Raw genomic sequence first — 18,614 nt, forward strand, 5'->3', positions numbered from 1 at the left:
GGAGGTTGAGGCTGCAGTGAGCTGTGATTGCACCACTGCACTCCAGCCTGCACAACAGAATGAGACTCTGTCTCAAAAAAAATAAAATAGAATAAATAAATAAATAAAATAAAAATTTTTAAATAGTTTATTTTAAAGGTACCTTTTAATAATACAGTGTCTAATTTTATGCTGACAGAGGACCCTGCAGAGTGGTCTCACTTGCTCACAGAGAGCTCACACGGCCTCCTTACTTGACTGCCTGTAATATTTTGAAGTTAAAGAGATTACAGTGCAAGAAGGCAGGGTAAGAAAGATAGGAAAATATCAGGTGTGGAGAGGCAGACATGTTCCATAGGAAATTTTAGAGAAAGTCTGGAATTGTTCATCTTTTCTTCATTCATCTTTGATGACATTGGGCATGTAATTCACTTGGCAAAATCAGCTTTTCGAAAATCTGGCATGTAATGGTTTCATAAAAGCCTTGGGTGGCTTCTAGGAAAATATAAGGAGTTGAAAGTTTCTTGTAAATTTTCATTTTAATATTTAATCAGGACAAAGAGCACAGTTTTAGAAATCCTGGGCTCTTACTCACAAGCTCTATGAAATTTTGATGGAGAGCATGTGAAGCCAGTGGTTTTGCCATAAAGTGATCATCCGTCTCCAGTGCTTCCTCTCCTGGTCTCTGAATGGTTCAGGACTGCTCTTGAGAGCTGCATATGTTCCCTGCATATCCAAAGGACGCTTCTGATAGACCGTGACGTGAGTCAGTCCCCTGAAGTTGTACAACCTAACATTCCTGATGAAAACACCGTCTCATTGCTCTTGCTACTGAAACCAAAAGGCTTCCTGGTATCCTTTACTCTCCTTTTGTCCCTCGCTGTCCTTATTAAATCTATGGGGAGTGTCGATAGCAGTGCCTACATAATTCTTCCAGAATCTGGCCTCTGTTCACTTCCACTACTGTTACCACTTTGGGGTGGTTCACGGCACGTTACCTAGAAAACTGTGATACCCTAACTAGTTTCTCTCGCTCCCGTGGTCCCTCTGCAGTCTTGATTTACCAGCAGCCAGTGTGATATTTTCCCAAAATAAAGGAATGTCCTTTCCTCTGCTCAAAACCTCCCAAATCTTTCTGTATCTTTTGGACTAAAATCCAGTGTCATTGTCATGCCTTGCAAGAACTACACGCTCCCTATGATCTGCCCCTGCTACCTCTCATCGCCTTTGACACTCTTGTTTGGTACTTCTGCTCCAGCTGTAGAGATAACCCTTTAACTCCTAAAATATACCAAAAGCAATTCAGTCAAGCCCTTTACATGTGCCAGTGCATCTACCCACAGTTGCTTCCCAAATATCCACATGACAGATTCTCTTACTTCGAGTTTCTGCTGAAAAATCGCCTTCTCAGAGAGAGCTTCTGTGACTCTCTTTTCTCCTAGAGACCCCCATTCCTCTCTATCTTTTTACTCTGTTTTAGTTTTCTCCTTGGTACTAACCACCTTCTAGTATGCTATAGGTTTTACGTTCGCTTGTTTTAATGCCTGTCCCTGTTGTCTAGAATGTAGGCTCTGTGAGAGAAGGGTCTTTGTATTCCTGTCTGCTGTAATTCCAGTGCCTACAAAAATATAGAAAATATATTCAATTAATATCTGATGAATGAGTGAATGGATTCTATCTTGTCAAACAGCATGGACAATGTGTATGCCTTTGGGGGAAAATAATTTATATGTAGTAGACGTCATTCTTAGGAATCTATTTTCTACTCGATAATCCTCAATTATATGAAGACTCAGAGTTATATGGTAGTAGTGGTTTGACAGATGCAGTAATCAGAAATCATTAACCCATGAGTATGTACATTTGAAAAACTGGCAACAAGTTAAAGCATAACTCTTGACCGCAAATGATGATTTCTACCTAACTTCTGCTCTCTTTACATATAGGTAGAGTATTTCACCCTTATCATTTGAGTTTGTACCGTTGTTAACAATTTACATGTTGAAGCTTGGAAAAGTCAAAATCATTTGAAAAAAATTTAAGTTGATAACTGGAAGAATCAAAGATGGTTTATAGTGATCTTCCTAGAGGGTTGGTCATGTCAGATAATTTTCGGTGATAGAAAACTGTACACCATGAAGCTATCCATTTTGGTTTTGGCTAAATTTTCCTCATGTTAAATGAATCTACATCTAGGTAATTTATATATATTGGGCTTAGTATTTGAAATGCACAGACAAAAGAATGAACTAAAGAGATATAGAAGAATGAAAAAAAAATGCTGCAGAAAATGAAACCTTTCTACTGGAACATCCCAATCTTTCAAGTTTAATTGTACCTAGAATTAGGTATTCATCTGAAATCTGGGCATGGTGATGTGTACCTGTAGTACTAGGGAGGCTGATGCAGGAGGATTGCTTAAGCCCAGGTGTTTGAGGCCGCAGTGAGCTATGATCATGCCACTGCACTCCAGCCTGGGCAACACAGTGAGACCCAATGTCTTAAAAATACACATTTATCTGATTCCCAGAAAATTAGGATCAGCAATACTACCTCATTTCATGGAGAAACACCCATATTCTATTCTATTGGCTATTTGATATTTAACAGAGAATGTACTGATTGATACTGCTGTGTAATAAACCACTCCAAAATATAGTGGCTTAAAACAACTCCATTTCTTATTTCTCACAAGATGCCTATGGATCAACTTGTTGGTTCTACTGTTATGGGCTGGACCCTGTTGATCTCAGCTGAGCTTCTGAATGTGTAAGCGGTTATCTGGTGGACTGGCTGGGAGCTGGCTAGGCAACAATAACTTCTGGTGCAAAAAAAAAAAAAAAATCCTTCATGTGTCTTGTATATATCTGCAGAAGACCAGCAGCATATATTTTCTTGGCTGTAGCAAGGGTTCAAGAAAGGAAGCAGTAAGCAGTTTTTTAAAGTTTTGTTTGTTTGTTTGTTTTTTGTTTTTTGCTTCAAGTTTGCTGCTGTCCTCTTTTGCCATATTATTGAGCCTGGAGTCTGAGTGGGAGAGGACCACAGAGGTACTGGGCAGAAGGAAACGTTTGATTGAGGCCATTACTACAATTGACCCACCACCAATAAAAAGCATGGTGGAGAGGGCTTGACACAGACACAAAACATAAAGGAAGTGGGTGAAAGGAAGGAAAGAGATGGAGAAAAAAATAAAAATGAAAGATGGCTGGGCCAGGGAAGAAGAGATGGGGAAGAGAGATAGAAAAGTTGGAATGCGGCCGGGTGCAGTGGCTCACACCTGTAATCCCAGCAATTTGGGAGGCCGAAGTGGGCGGATCACCTGAGGTCAGGAGTTCAAGACCATCCTGACCAATATGGAGACACCACATCTCTATTAAAAATACAAAGTTAGCTGGGCATGGTGTCACATGCCTGTAATCTCAGCTACTCAGGAGGCTGAAGCAGGAGAATCGCTTGAACCCAGGAAGTGGTAAGCCGAGATTGCACCATGTCACTCCAGCCTGGGCAACAAGAGTGAAAGAAGAAAGAAAGAAAGAGAGAGAGAGAGAGAGAGAGAAAGCAAGGAGGGAGGGAAGGAGGGAGGGAGGGAAGGAAGGAAGGAAGGAAGGAAGGAAGGAAGGAAGGAAGGAAGGAAGGAAGGAAGGAAGAAAGGAGGGAAGGAGGGAAAGAAGAAAGGAAGGGAAGGTGGAATGCATAATATGAAGAGAGGAGAATGCTTCTGGGAGGGCTGCAGGAACCAAGACATGTGACTTAAAAAACAAGCTCTGAAATAAACATGTACTATGCATAATGATATAATAGGATTTTCCAACTGATAGCAGTATAAACTCAAGTACTGCTGTGGGTATGGGAAAAGAAGACATACAATAAATTACCACAGAATTATCTGGTAAAGCCTTTTGCAACTTGCAGAGGAAAACTGAACTCATAAATGTTGGAGAAGGGGGTCAAATGACAAATGACAGGAACAGTGGCATTTATATGATGGTAATAATAGATGCTTGCTTCTGTTAATAGATGCTGCTTAAAAATGAGATGATCATGTCTTATTAGGATACAAAAATATATAAGTGAATTGGAATTTTTCCCTATGCTTTTCCATCTTCTTGTATGCTTTAACTGTAAGTCTGTCTTAAATACAAATTACTTTCATATTAGAGTCCTCAACACGGGGTGTAAGACTGGGAAACAGTATAATGCTCAATAAGAAAGGGGATTTCACATATTGATACTGAATTTAGATTAGTAAATCAGTAAATAAAGTATATCAGCCGGACGCAGTAGCCCACAGCTGCAATCCAGCACTTTGGGAGGCAGAGGTGGGTGGATCACTTGAGGCCAGGAGTTCCAGACCAGCCTGACCAACATGGTGAAACCCCATCTCCACTAAAAATACAAAAAAAAAAATCTAGCTGGGTGTGGTGACGCACGCCTGTAATCCCAGCTATTTGGGAGACTGAGGCATGAGAATAGCTTGAACCTGGGAGGCAGAGGTTACACTCCAGCCTGGGAGATGGAGTGAGACTGTCTCAAAAATAAAAAATAAAAAATAAAGTACATCAGACTGGGATATAAATCTTGATTTTGTTTTGCTTGTTTTGTGTGTTTCTGTTATCCAAATACAAAAGACTAATTTATATTAGTAAAGAATTGAGCATAGTGACGCAAATTGGTTAAGAATTGAGCATACTGACACAAAATTGGCAAACAATTTAACGTTGTTTAAGAGAGACCTGAAATAGTACATTAAGGGAAAATGTCATCTTCTATTTACTTGTTTCAAGGTAATTCCACAAATTCCAAGAGCAATGAACTTTTTTCTTAATTTGTCCATTTCAACAAAATAGCCCTTTTCACAGTTTCATGATGTCTTGGTCAAAAATAAGTCACAGAGTTTCTATTATATATTATATTATATTATATTATATTATATTATATTATATATTCTCTCCAACTTACTATATATTCTCTCCAACTTATCCCCTTCTTATTGTTATGCTGTTTATTGTGGCTTATACAGCAATATCTGATCTAACATATTATTTAATGAATTACCCACAGATGGCCCAAAATCTGCTTATTCTGCCTAAAGACGTTTTTGCTGCATTTACTCTTTTCTTTTACTGTCCCGTTTCTTTGTTTATTGAAGATGGTTTCATTCCCATTTTTGTTTCTATAAAACTGATAATAAAGAGAGTAATCATATCTCCAATGAATCTTTTCTGAATCTGGAAAAATGGACCCCAAGAGTTCATGTCATTTATAACTCTCATATCATTTTTCGTATATTCTCAATGTATTGTATTTTTTTAACTGTAAATATTAGAAATGTCTATCGTATTCAGGTCTTGGTTTCATTGAGATTCAAATACAAGAACTGTCACACTGAGATGACCATAAGAGCTTAGAAGTCTTTCACAGTAGTTTCAAACAAAACGGTGAAATGATTGCCAAATTTAATTAGATATTAATCAATGACGATATTGTCGAATGTATATTTAACAGTGCATTTATTTGTTTTTCTCTAGGTTTTATATCTATAAGACTGCTTATAAACAAAGATTTTCTAAAATTCTATAAAAACAAGTATACAATGAAGTTTTTGTTGGAAAACAAAGAGTAAGAGGAGAATCTCTGTTTCCAAAATTATAGCCAGCACTAAATGCATTCATGATGTGCCTATATGTGTGATAAGTTTGCAGCATCTAGCATCAATTATATTCTCTGATAATCTATTACTTTCAACATCAAGTAGCCATCTTTAGAACCAGGAACTATCTGTCTCTTCTATTCATTCAATAGCACTAAACCGATGTAATTTTTTGGTTTTGTATGTCCCTCTTTTCTAATACTTTGGGCTCCCTCTCTAGTCTTTTACCTCCTTCCCGTGGTTTTGTCCATGAAACAAGAGGATCCTACTACCTTTCTTCCCTATAAGAAATTCAGATCTAACATGTAGCAACCTGCTTTTTTTTTTTTTTTTTCCAGATTCCTGTCTTGGTCACACAGATAAGTTCAACCAATCATCCAGTGAAAGTTGGACTGTCCGATGCATTTGTCGTTGTCCACAGGATCCAACAAATTCCCAGTACGTAGAAGAAGGGCAGTCACAATGAGTGAGCCTCCGTGGGGGTAAATTTAAAGGAGATTGATCTCAGACAGATGTACTTGAAGAAAAAAATGGCTAATTAACTAGCCAATTGATGCTTGTTAATTCTGTGGTTTGGTTTATAACTCCTATTGGGTTATCTCTGTCACCCTTGAACTGACTCAGGTAAAAAAAAAAATTAAATAGCCAAGCCAAGAATGTGTAATTTTGGATTCTTTTTCTTGTTTCTTTTTCCTGTCTTCTGATTTGGGGTCTTACTCTGTCACCCAGGCTGGAGTGCGGTGGTGCAGTCACAACTCACTGCAGCCTTGACCTCACAAGTTCAAATGATCCTCCTGCCTCAGCATCTTGAGTAGCTGGGGCCACAGACATGTGCCACCATCCTCGGCTGTTTATTATTGTTGTTATTATTATTATTTGAAGAAATGAGATCTTGCTATGTTGCCCAGGTTGGTCTTGAACTCCCGAGCTCAAGTGGTCCTACTGCCTCAGCCTCCCAACGTGCTGAGATTACATATGTGAGCCACTGTGCCCAGCCAGATTATTTGTGATAGTTGGCTTGGCTAAGCAGATATAGCTCTTTTATTAATAAGAATGACATAAACAGTGACAGATTATTGGATTGATAGACATATGACTTTTATGTATGTTTATCTTAAGTTTCTGAGCAAAACCACAGCTTTGTGCTATCTTATATTTAATGTATTTGTGTAAAACTGTTTGGGAGTCTAAAGGAAGATGCAAGAAAAAGTACAAATTAAATTTTTTTAAAAGTACAAAGTAAATAAAAATCTGGATGGAGCTATACTTACCATCAGAGAAAATATATATTTTCTTTAAATTATTGTTGCCTATCTAGTCTAGTTTACATTTTATGGAATAAGAAGGCATGTGTTACTTTGGATAACTGTTTGTTATAGCAGAAACTAAAATGCTAACTGAATTAGCCATTCTGACCCTATAAATAGGCATCTGTTGAAAGCTTCTGGGTTTTGAATCTCCTTCACTCCAAGAACAGTCTTGAGAGATGCTTTGGTGTGGTAGTAAGCGAAGTTGGGGTGGGAGTGTTTGTGTCCTACGTGTTCTTATTTAAGGAAAGGGGAGATAATAAAATATATCTCAAGATGAGATCATTTTTTCTCTTTTGTTGAAAGTTCTTTTTCTTCTTTTATTTGATTACAGTGGTAGATAATTTATCACATGCTCATGTTCTTTGGTTGTGACTTGAGGTGATTGTAGTTAATGATGCCAGCTCTCAAATATAGACAGCAACTGGAGTGGCAGCTATACTTTTTAAAGCAACGGATCAGCAGAAACATTATAGGGGTTATCTTACCACTGTGAGATATCTTAGAACTGAATGCTTATCTTACAACTAAATGGCATTGATACATGGTGGTTCTGCTTGGTGAAGAACATGGAGTTTCTCCTTGTTAGCTGAGATTTGTGGGAGGCAATATTCAAGGGAATTGTTAAATCAAAGCAGGTTTTCCAGAAACTAAATTGTTCTGTGAACAAAGCAAGGATACATGAGTGTGTGTAGGCAACATAAAGGCATCCTGACAGAGCTCTTAAATAAGAGGCCGAGCCCTGGGACAGCTAAAGTTGGTTTCTGTCTGAGGACGGCCGTTCTCACATTCTTTCTTTCGGAGTTGTTAAATCAAGCATGGTTTGAGTCAATTATTGCACAAGTAAAAAGAAACACTAGTTTTAGTTTATTTGTTGGTTCTTTTTTTTTTTTTTTATTGCCGAAAAGAAATTATTTGCAGCTTACTCAGCAGGGCTTTTAGTCCATATTGTTGTTCTGATATATTATTGCTTAAAAAAAAACACCAACCAAAATACCAAAAATTTTTCTTACAAATGTATTTTAATATGCAAGTATTATGTTGGTATATTCCCAATGTTAAAATTGTACTTAGATATCAGGGCCCTAAAGTGTAATTTTGCATCCCTTGTTAGGCTGTCAAAGGATAACTATTATGTATTGGCGGAAAATATTTTCAAATACAAATCTCATTTAATAAATTGGCAAAATTTGTATGAATTTTCAGACCAGATTATGTCTAAAGTTTGGGACTCGGCAGTTATCCAAAAGAACTTAATTCAAACTTAGAGTTCAGAGAAAAATGTCCCTCAGACAATTTGCATACTGAAAAGCAGTCACATTTTCTGTTAACCTTACTGTTCCATGCTGAGAAAATTAGCCAAGAAGGAATGAAAGATTTGGGTCTCTAGTTCTGCCCTTGTTGCTGTTAGATGGGACCATATTTATGCAAGAAAATTGGAATCAATATGTTCTACTTAAAAATCATTTGGGAACAAAAAACTTTATCTCCTTGAAAGTCTCTCCCACATTTGTAAAGTATAACTGTGTCTGTTACATGAGCTTCTGTATAACGAGAGATATATAGTTGCATTGTATTCTCAGCTAACAAAAAGCGCATCTTTATGCCAGAGATTAGGATAACTCAAGATTAGCACAACGCAGGTTATACAAGTACAGTTCTTTTGTGAGAAATAAGTTGATTCCTACAGACCTATGTTACATATTCAGCAATCAGAGTTTAGACCGCTATAAGTCCTTTTCAAAATTCAGTTCCCTTATTTAGCAACACTCACTATTAGGAATTGTCTTTGTAGGGAATTTAAATACTTTGCCTCTGTTAACATTGTTCCCCCCACCAAGTAGATTTAGGGAACAACTGATTATTACCCGAGTAGTGAGTAGTTTCATTTCTTCTGCATTGCAAGGTGTGTTACATAGAACCCTGTTCTCATAAGATCAATTTTCTATTCTGTTAATCATTTTGGTTACACAGGTTATATTACCTAAACCTCTGGCTTCATGTAGCCATGGGAACATGGGAATGTGAGCTAAAGCCTGGAAAAGAGTATTTCCCAGTAGATCATCATTACTATACCATTCTTATCAGATTTGGTGAAGGTTTGGTAAAGCATTCAAAATGCTGTAAAGCAATTTTAATTTATTTATTATTAAAATTTCTCCCCATTCATTCTTTCTCACAACAACAAAACACTTGCTTTGCAGTTTTTAAAGACCCCCAAATAGTAAATAATTTCAATGTAAATTTCAAGTGTAATTAATTAAAGCAGCTTTATTTTCTTTCATAAAAGACCAGGTGATCTGATAGTTTCAATATCAAAGGGAATTCAGGCATTGTTAGTAAATTGATAAATCCCTCTGAGTTTACAAGAGAAATACCTTTGCCCCCTCAAAATGAGAGGGAAAGGTCTGTGGTAAAACTAAGGCTTATATTTAAAAAGGTGGAAATTAAAAGTAAAGAAAGTATAAGAAATATTGTCATTTGATTATTGGTCATGAAACGTTAAACTTCTATTTAATTTCTGTAACGTTCTTTCTATATAAAATGAGCATCTCAGTACCTAAAATGCCATGTATACACAGCATGCATTACCTAGCAGAGAGTATATAGTATACTTGTACTTAAAGTTACTGTTTTTTCCATCATCATTATCACCTTTAAAAACAGCGATACTAACTTAGATGTCACTGCCAAGTCCGGGTGCCCATCAGAGTGGAACCACGGGAGATTCCCACTGAGAAACACAGTGACAGTGTCTCTCTGGAACTTCAGTGCTTTCTGACTGTGTGGTTGTGTGTTGCTTTCTGTCTCTTCATAAGACTTGAGTCTGCCTGTCTGTCCATCTGTATGTCTCTAAATCACTGTTTTTCATAAAATGTATTTGTAAAACTTTAGAAACAGAAAGAACCATAGAGATCAGCTAATTCAATATCCACAGGTACAGCTATGAAAAACAGGTCTAAGTACAGAACTGACTTTGGTTGTTCCTTTCAGAAATACGAATGTAAAAATATACTTATTATGATTAGAAGCATAGCACATTATAATTCTGAGTAATTTGTAAATTGACAGGAACCCCAAGGAGGAAAATTTAAATTACCTAGAAATCTGCTACAGAGAAATTGCAATAAATGTTTTCACGTATCTGTATCCAACTATTTATTTGTAATATACACATATATGAACATACACACACATTAAGAAAATTGGCATTATGCTGTAAATACTTCTGCCCCCTGTTTTCACCTTCATATATAAAACATATTTTACACTGTTAAATATCTGTCCAAAATGTCATTAATAGCTATAACAAATTTCTTTGTTTCATAATTTATGTAACCTGTCACTAAAGAGGTTGGTTACATAGTTTGCATCTCATATTATCAGTAAAATGGTGCTAAATATCCTTGTTTTTACATTTTTGCATGTATCTGATTCTGAAAAAGTGAATTTGTAGATGTTGAATGTTAATATTGTTTTGAATGTATTTTGACACATTGCTTCCATCAAGGTTGAACCAGTTTACTACCCATCGTTATGTTAGAAATATCCCATTTCCCAAAGTGCTTTCTAATATTCATTCTTAACTCTGCAAATTTGATAAGCACAAAATAGTATTTCATTGTTGCTCTAATTGTCTTTCAATTACCAGAAAGTTTTAACACTGTCATATATTCCTATGTCATTTGTAATTTCCACAAGTTCTTGGTAAATAGCTCTATTAAGTAATTCTTTCTCAGCCTCAGCTTATGTCCTTCCACATCCTTACACAACATGCAGAGGTCTTCCTGAATACACGCGCAATTCTCACTAGTGCCACTTGCACTAGTTTGTTTCTCTCTCCTCCAATGTAACACTTTGAATTTCAATCATAATCTCTGGGGTGCTGACTTACCCATTGGGCCTCACTGTTTCTCTACCTTCCGAGCTTAATGAGTCTAATCTTCCCAGCAAGAAACTCGAAAAATCCACTCATGCCATGTGGTTCTTTAATCTGGAAAAGATAAGGCCATGCCATTTAAGTGAAGAGAAAGTTACATTAACGCACAAATGCAGGGCCTTGTACCAATCCGGAAAGCAGCTGATTTCACTTAAAATGCTTCTACTCCAAGTTATGACAGTGACTATATCTGAATCCCTTAGAATATTCCTTTATTTTTCTCACTCACAGTATATTATTTGGTACTTTCTTAAGGTCAAGCCTCTTTGTATCAGTATCTGCTGTTTTAAACGTATTGACATTGTTTGTGCTACAATGCACCTTTGCTTTGCTGTTTATTATTCATAGCTCCATAAGAAACATTAAACATTTTCAGAAATAAAACTGACAACTAGTAGAGCAAATATATTTTAAAAATACTACAAAGAGGGTCATTGAATTCTTTGAGGAACAATTGTAGGTATACATTTTGCTGTATGTGGTCTTTTGATAAGCTTAGAGACCAGGAACCACTTTTTTTCTTTTTCTAGATGGAGTCTAACTCTTTGGCCCAGGCTGGAGTGCAGTGGCTAGATCTTGGCTCACTGCAACCTCCGCCTCCTAGGTTCAAGCGCTTCTCCTGTCTCAGTCTCCCAAGTAGCTGGGATTACAGGTGCATCCACCACGCCCAGCTAATTTTTGTATTTTTAGTAGAGACAGGATTTCACTATGTTGGCCAGGATGATCTTGAACTCCAGACCTCAAGTGATCCACCTGCTTCAGCCTCCCGTAGTGCTGGAATTACTGGTGTGAGCCACCATGCCTGACCCAGGCAGCAATTTTTTAGTATTACTTTTAGACAGTGAATAAAATAACCTTAACAAACAAAAACACAGCTTTGCCCATGAAATATACAAACTATCTTAAGCTTTAATTAAAAATAATAATAATAGCGTAGACCAGTATGCTATTCAGAACTTCCTGTGCTAATGGAAATGCTGTGAACCTGAATCATATCACGCGATCTCACTAGTCACATGTGGCTACTACGAACTTGCAGTATGACTAGTGAGCCTCAGCAATTGAATTTTTAATTGAATTTAATTCATTAATTTTATGTTAAATAGCCGTATATGCCTAGTGGCTATCATGTTGGATAGGGTAACCATAGACCATATCCACATATTTAAATAAAATATTAAACGCCAAGTATAATACTTACAGAAACATTGTTTTTATTTCTTCTTTGCTTAGGATAAAGGCCTTAGAATATTAGTTATGATTAAATAATAAATTTTAAAATATAAGTGTATTTATTAAATAACAACATTTCAAACATGATCATTATAACTGATTTTTCCCATAGAAAACAATTTGCAATTTTGATTCAGTGGTAGGACACATTCACTATAATTATGTAGCAGCCATAATGAAAATATGTGGTCAAAACTTATAAAAAATATAAATAATCTTGAAAAAACTTGAACTTTTTTATTTTATAATATTTTCTAAAACCCAGTTCAAGCCCTTTCGGAGGAACTGGGCCTCATTTGTCATTTTCAGAGTTGTAGTCTTCTCATTCACTTAGAAACAGATCAATCGACAGATCTCCAGTAAATTGTGTCATCTTACCTTTGCTCACCTCAAAATGGAAAACCCTTCAAAATTATTCATTTTTCAGAAGATAAAATTGCTTCTGTGTATAGCACAATTTCATTAGGTGCTTATATTCTCAAGTTTGCGCTAGCTCACCAAAGGCTCAACAAAAACAGAAATAAATGGAAATCATGATGTTTTCTCATAAAATAACTACTCATGAAGCACTTCCAAGATAGAGAGCATTGCATAAAATGATATTTTATTAGTTTAATGCATACATTTCTAATGTAAGCTAGTTGACTGACCCTGACTTGATTTTTAAAGACAAGCAAAATTCTAAAAATTTTCTGGACATAGAAATCACTGATTAATCAATTTTTACATATATGATAATTTTTCTAAAATTGTTATGAACAAGAAAGGCTTTCTTCAGGGACTTGTGGTTAAATTCTTTCTTTTATTTCATCTTCTTTATTTATTAACATATAATCCTATACAATACTCTTAGAGAAAGTAAATTTTTAACAATTTAGAACTGTGTCTAGCTGGGAGCAGTGGCTTGTGCATGTAATCCCAGCATTTTGGTTGGCCAAGGTGGGAAGATCACTTGAGCCGGCCAGTTCCAGACCAGCCTGGAAGGAAGACATTGGAGACTGGGAAGGGTGAGAGCAGGGAGAGGGTTTGGGGATGAGAAATTAGTTATTGGGTACAATGTACACTATTTGGGTGACAGGAGCGCCAAAAGCACAGACTTCACTACTACACAATATATCCATGTAACAAAACTGCACTTCTACCCCTTACATTTATACAAATTTTAAAAAAGAAAGAAAGAAAAGCTTCAGAAGCTGCCTCTAAGGCCTTCATTTTGGGATATTGTTTTCTGAGCCTCAACACACCCAATTCAATTTAATGAAGTCACAAGTCTCCTTTGTGAAAAGAAAAAGGAAAAAAAAAAAAAAGAGAGAGAGAGAGATGTAATGACTTGGCAAATACATATCATGCTTTCTTCCTGTAAGTCTCAGGAGCAGGGAGGCATGTCCCCCCTGCAAAAACACCAGGTTCGGGACAAGCGGCCCTCAGCAATGGAACCATGGTATTGTCACAGGCCCGCAGCCCACCTGCCACACTGGCCCACTGTGACACTGCATGGACCATTTACTGTCCCACTGCTGGTTCTGGTTCTCTTTTTGTTTCTTAATCATTTGTTTCTTTTACTGATGCATAATACTTTACATATGGGGACATGTGAGTGTTTATTACCTGCATAGACTATGTAATGATCGGGTCACGGTATTTGAGGTATCCATCACCTTGAGTATTTATCAGTTAATGTCTTAGGAACATGTCAAGTCCAGAACAAAGTAATTCTCAAAGGAAGGCAGGAAATGCGGCTGGTTTAAGCCATTAGTAAAGTATACGTGAGAGAAAAAGAAATTTGAAGGTTGTTTTGGGCCATATTTTTTATTTCCTTTATGCTTACTCAAGTAACTTAGGAACTCTGGCCATTTAAGTTCTACCAGTGTCCTGAAACTTTGCCAGCAATGAGGGAATGTTGACAGGACAATCTAAAAGGCTTAAATTAGCATTTCATGCTCAACTAAGGTTTATGTTTTATTGAATGCCTAATGACATTATTATTTCAGAGAATTAGAACTACAGAGAGAAATTTTTAAAATGATTCTGGCAAATGCATTTTTTATTTGCAGCTACTTTATTTAACAACTCCAACTAGCTAATTCTGCTACTGCATTGCACTTTTCTGAGGGAAGCTTGTAGCCACTATAATAGTGTCAATTGTATCTCAAGAGTCTCTTTTTTCCTGAGTCTTCATGCTGGAAATGAATCTTGTGGTTATACGATACAGGCTATTTCCATTAAAGAGTATTCAATAAACGGTGTTTGTGCTGGACTGGATTTGAACCAGAAAAGAAATAAGATATAACCATATGGAGCCAGTCATTAAGCATTGGCAACACATAAATAGGGAAATGTTAGCAAATCATTCATTTGACAATTCAGGCAAAATATTGTAATACTTACACAATATAAGAGTAAGGCAAGTTAGGCAATTTCTCATATAGTCTCTGTGTGAATGTTAAGCTTTCAAGGCAGGAAAATGAACTAGATCATGGCTAATCATGCCTCAAGGTACTCATTAGTCTGTGTTCACTTCAGCTAGAGTGGATATTGATCAAAGAAGATTCTTGGTGTTTCCATATGATCACATTGTCCCTCCTGCTGGTATTGATCAGGGTTTCTAAAACATGCAATATTTGCACTTTGCTACACATCACCGTAAGATTTCGATCACATTTTCTCTATGTTAATTTACTCAAATTAATTTTTCTTAACTTTTAAAAGGCACTGATGGGTGAGTATTGATCTATTGAAGTTGAATCACCATCACTAAGACTGAACGTTTAATTCAACTTTATTTTGGCTTATTCTTGGAGAAGACCCATGAGTAAAATATATTTTTGGAATCATATGAAAGCTTCTAGCATTGGCAGGGGTAACCAGAATTCTAAGTACTTGTTTCTGACAGAAGTATCTCTGAAATACTACATAAATGAGCATTTGGAAATCGTCGTTAATTGGCAGGTCATCGAACAAAAGTAATTCTCATTAATTTGGGTTTTGTTCAATTCATCTCCTCACAATATGTAGAGGTCTCTGAGCAGGTAATAGAACTAGCATAGCAAAAGAAGGTCACACTTTCTCTTTACTCCATATGCACGATCAATAACTCTCAGCAGCTTCTCAATCATTGTTAGTAGTTGAGAATTTCAAAGTGTAACATGAAATAAAAGGAATACTAGTATTTTAAGCACCAAGTAATATGACAGATTCTGTGCAAACTTTAGTGTGAAGACTCAAGAACCCCCATCCTAGTGATCTTATGGAAAGGCCACATTACTTATATATTTATAAGAACTTGATGCTTTAGCAAAATACATGAGAAAGCAATACATAGGAATGAATTCTATTTAGACACAGACAGAAGATGAGCCATCTTTTTGTTTTAAAAGCTAAAAAGAAAAAAAAAGATGTGATTTATATACTTTGTGAAACCTTACTATGTACTATGAAACCAGTATTTCCTCTGTTTTTTTTTTTTGTGAAGTCTACTTTTTGAAGAATGTATATGCATCTTTCAGTTACACCAAAATTTCACTGGATTAGAGTTCTTAACAGTGTTTTTCAATCTGATACTCCTGAGATATTTTCAGCCAGTGACCCAGTGCCACATCGAGTCACAAAAGGGTTTGCTTCGACCCTTTCCCCACCCCTTCTGCAATACAATTTCATGGTGAATAATTAGAAGTGGATAAAAAGATATGAGTAGAGAAAAGGAGAGATACTTGTAGAAGTAAACATTTGACAGCCTCTGCAAATTCTCAGATGAGTAGGTATCTTCCTTTTCTGAACACTTCTACTAAAAGGTAACTCACTATCGTCTGGGCCACCACATTCCCTGCTCTATATTTTAGAGGAGGTCATCGTTGGGTCTAATGATTTCAATATAAATTTAACTTCCTCTAAGTGAAAAATGGAGAAGAATTACTAGAAGTTTGATTCCAGGATTGTAGTGTGATTTCAGTAGGTTTGGATCTATCGAGATAAGATTATTTAATGCAGCATATAACTTGTATGATCTGAGGTTGTTATATTAAAGTTAGACAAAAATTGTATCTAATACGTAATGAGCATTTACAATGCGAAAGGGACTGTCTAGCAATATTCCTATCTCATTTTAATCCTCAAAGCAATGCAGTAATATAGGTGCTATTATCCCTATTTCATAGATGAGGAAACTGAGGCACAGAAAAGCTAGCAAAGGAGCCCAAGGTAACACAGATTCCTCACAGCAAAACTGGGGTTTGAACCCAGACAGAATGTTCCAAAGCACATATTATTAACCACTATGACATTACTTCCCCAAATTGGATACTGTGATATTTTAAAAATAACTTATGGACAGGCTTAGTGGCTCACACCTGTAATCTGAACACTTTGGAAGACCAAAGTAGGAGGATTGTTTGAGCCCAGGAGTGGGCTCAGCCTGGGCAACATAGCAAGACCTTGTTTCTACCAAAAACAGTTTTAACAAATTAGCTAGGCATGGGGGTGCATGCCTGTAATCCCATCACTTTGGGAGGCCGAAGCAGGAGGATCACTTGAGTCCAGGAGTTGAAGACCAGCCTGGGCAACATAACCAGACGCCATTTTTACAAAAAATAAGAACAAAATTAAGTGGGTATGGTGGCAAATGCCTGTAGTCCCAGCTACTTGGGAGACTAAGGTGGGAGAATCGTTTGAGCCCAGGAGGTTCAGGTTGCACTGAGCCGTGATTACACCACTGACTGGGCAACAGAGGGTGACCCTGTCTCAAAAATAAAAATAAAAACAGTTTATAGCCTTACTAATTACTGATAGATGTGCTGTTATTCCAGAAATGCATTCTTATCACTACAGGCATTTCAGGAGTGGAATAAAATGTTGACAACGTTATTTTTCCACTTACATTGACCAAACCTGGGCGAGCACATTAGTATAAGGCTTAAAAGGGGATTTTAAGTATATTTGAATGTTTTGTTCTGGTTTGATGTTAAAATATGTTTGCTTATATTTATTAGATTTTAAATGGTTAGAGTTCTTGTCAAAGTCTCCATCTGTCTTCTTCCTCAGGGACATTGATGGATTTGCTAATGATTTATAAACTACATTGTGCAATATAAATGCTAATTAACCTTCTTGAGATATGATACTGTGTATTTAATATGTAGCAATCCTTATTTTTAAAGTGATTTAAGTTCCTTTTTTCCCTCCAGCTTTATGGAGATATAATTGACAAATAAAAATCATATGTATTTAAGATATACAGGGTGATGATTTGATATATTTATACATGCTGAAATGTTCCCCACAATCAAGCTAATTAACACATTCATCACTCACATAGTTATTGTGTGTGTGTGTGTGTGTGTGTGGTGAGAAGACTTAAAAATCTATTTTTATTGAATTTCATGTACAATGCAATATTATTAACTATGATAACCATGAAATATAAGAATGATTTAACTTATGTTTTACTTTTATTGAAGAAGTTTATTCTAAACTTTTAAAGAAATCACATTGTTATTCTCCATTAACTTTATTTAGATTGTGAAACACTTTTACCCATTTCTCAATACTTCAGCTTTAGTATGGAAAAAATGGTATCATTTTACCTTCTTGATTTCATGAGTCAACATCTTTGAAAATATGTAAATCTATCCAAAAAATATTTAGTATAGTCTGAATGACAATGAGTTGAAGCCTTAATAAGCAAGTGAGAAATCTGAGACCCTAATCAACACTTCCGACTTCGTTGATAAAAAGACTGCTGGTTACTTGGCATATGATTTTTATGTATTTTATAATCAGTCTTCTCACAGGATGAGGCTTAATTTTAAAACCACATTGGACCATTTGTATATAATTCTATATCCATTATTAAAATGCTGTTGTTTGGTAAGCAGGGAAATGTTAAAAGTTGATTTTTTTTCCCATTTTTTTTTCTAGATGTTCGAAGAAGAACAATTTATGAATACCACCGAGTAGAGCTACAAATGTCAAAAATTACCAACATTTCAGCTGTGGAGATGACCCCATTACCTAGTAAGTGAATATGTAAACCTAGGTGGAAAACAGGATTTGCAAACTTGATGGTCTGATCTGTTCAATGGTTATAATAATCGTATTAAATAATTACCATTGTAATTGTGTTTGGCATGCATGGGCATTTTGATCCTGAGGATTGCGGGACAGTGATTTTTATTTTAGTTGAGTAATCTCTTTCCCCCCCATGTTGCCTGTTAGTCTTTGTGAATCTGAATCCGTTCTTTCCTGTTTCCTAGCATGTCTCCAGTTTAACAGATGTGGCCCCTGTGTATCTTCTCAGATTGGCTTCAACTGCAGTTGGTGTAGTAAACTTCAAAGGTAAAAATATAATAATAAGAATAATAATAAAATTTAAAAAGATATTTTAAAAGATTAGAAATTAAAAAAAAACAACTTATGGACAGGCACAGTGGCTCACACCTGTAATCCCAGCACTTTGAGAGACCAAAGTAGGAGGATTGCTTGAGCCCAGGAGTTCAAGGTCAGCCTGGGC

The 18,614-nt window shown here is 36.2% G+C and overlaps 1 protein-coding gene across 3 annotated transcripts in view; it reads left to right on the forward strand.

Annotated features, from left to right (window-relative positions):
* The window catches only part of PLXDC2 (plexin domain containing 2), a 467,700-nt gene that overhangs the window by 342,633 nt on the left and 106,453 nt on the right, over window positions 1-18,614 (forward strand). For all 3 annotated transcript variants that reach the window (XR_010577861.2, XM_074001155.1, XM_074001156.1), the window contains 3 exons: window positions 5,968-6,067; window positions 18,023-18,118; window positions 18,358-18,439. Coding sequence is in view for 2 of the 3 variants with exons in the window: in XM_074001155.1 (XP_073857256.1) it covers window positions 5,968-6,067; window positions 18,023-18,118; window positions 18,358-18,439 (278 nt within the window). In the remaining variant the exon portion in view is untranslated. The remainder of the gene's footprint in view (window positions 1-5,967; window positions 6,068-18,022; window positions 18,119-18,357; window positions 18,440-18,614) is intronic.

The sequence above is a fragment of the Macaca fascicularis genome, chromosome 9 (assembly GCF_037993035.2).
Source record: "Macaca fascicularis isolate 582-1 chromosome 9, T2T-MFA8v1.1".
Taxonomy (NCBI): Eukaryota; Metazoa; Chordata; class Mammalia; order Primates; family Cercopithecidae; genus Macaca; species Macaca fascicularis.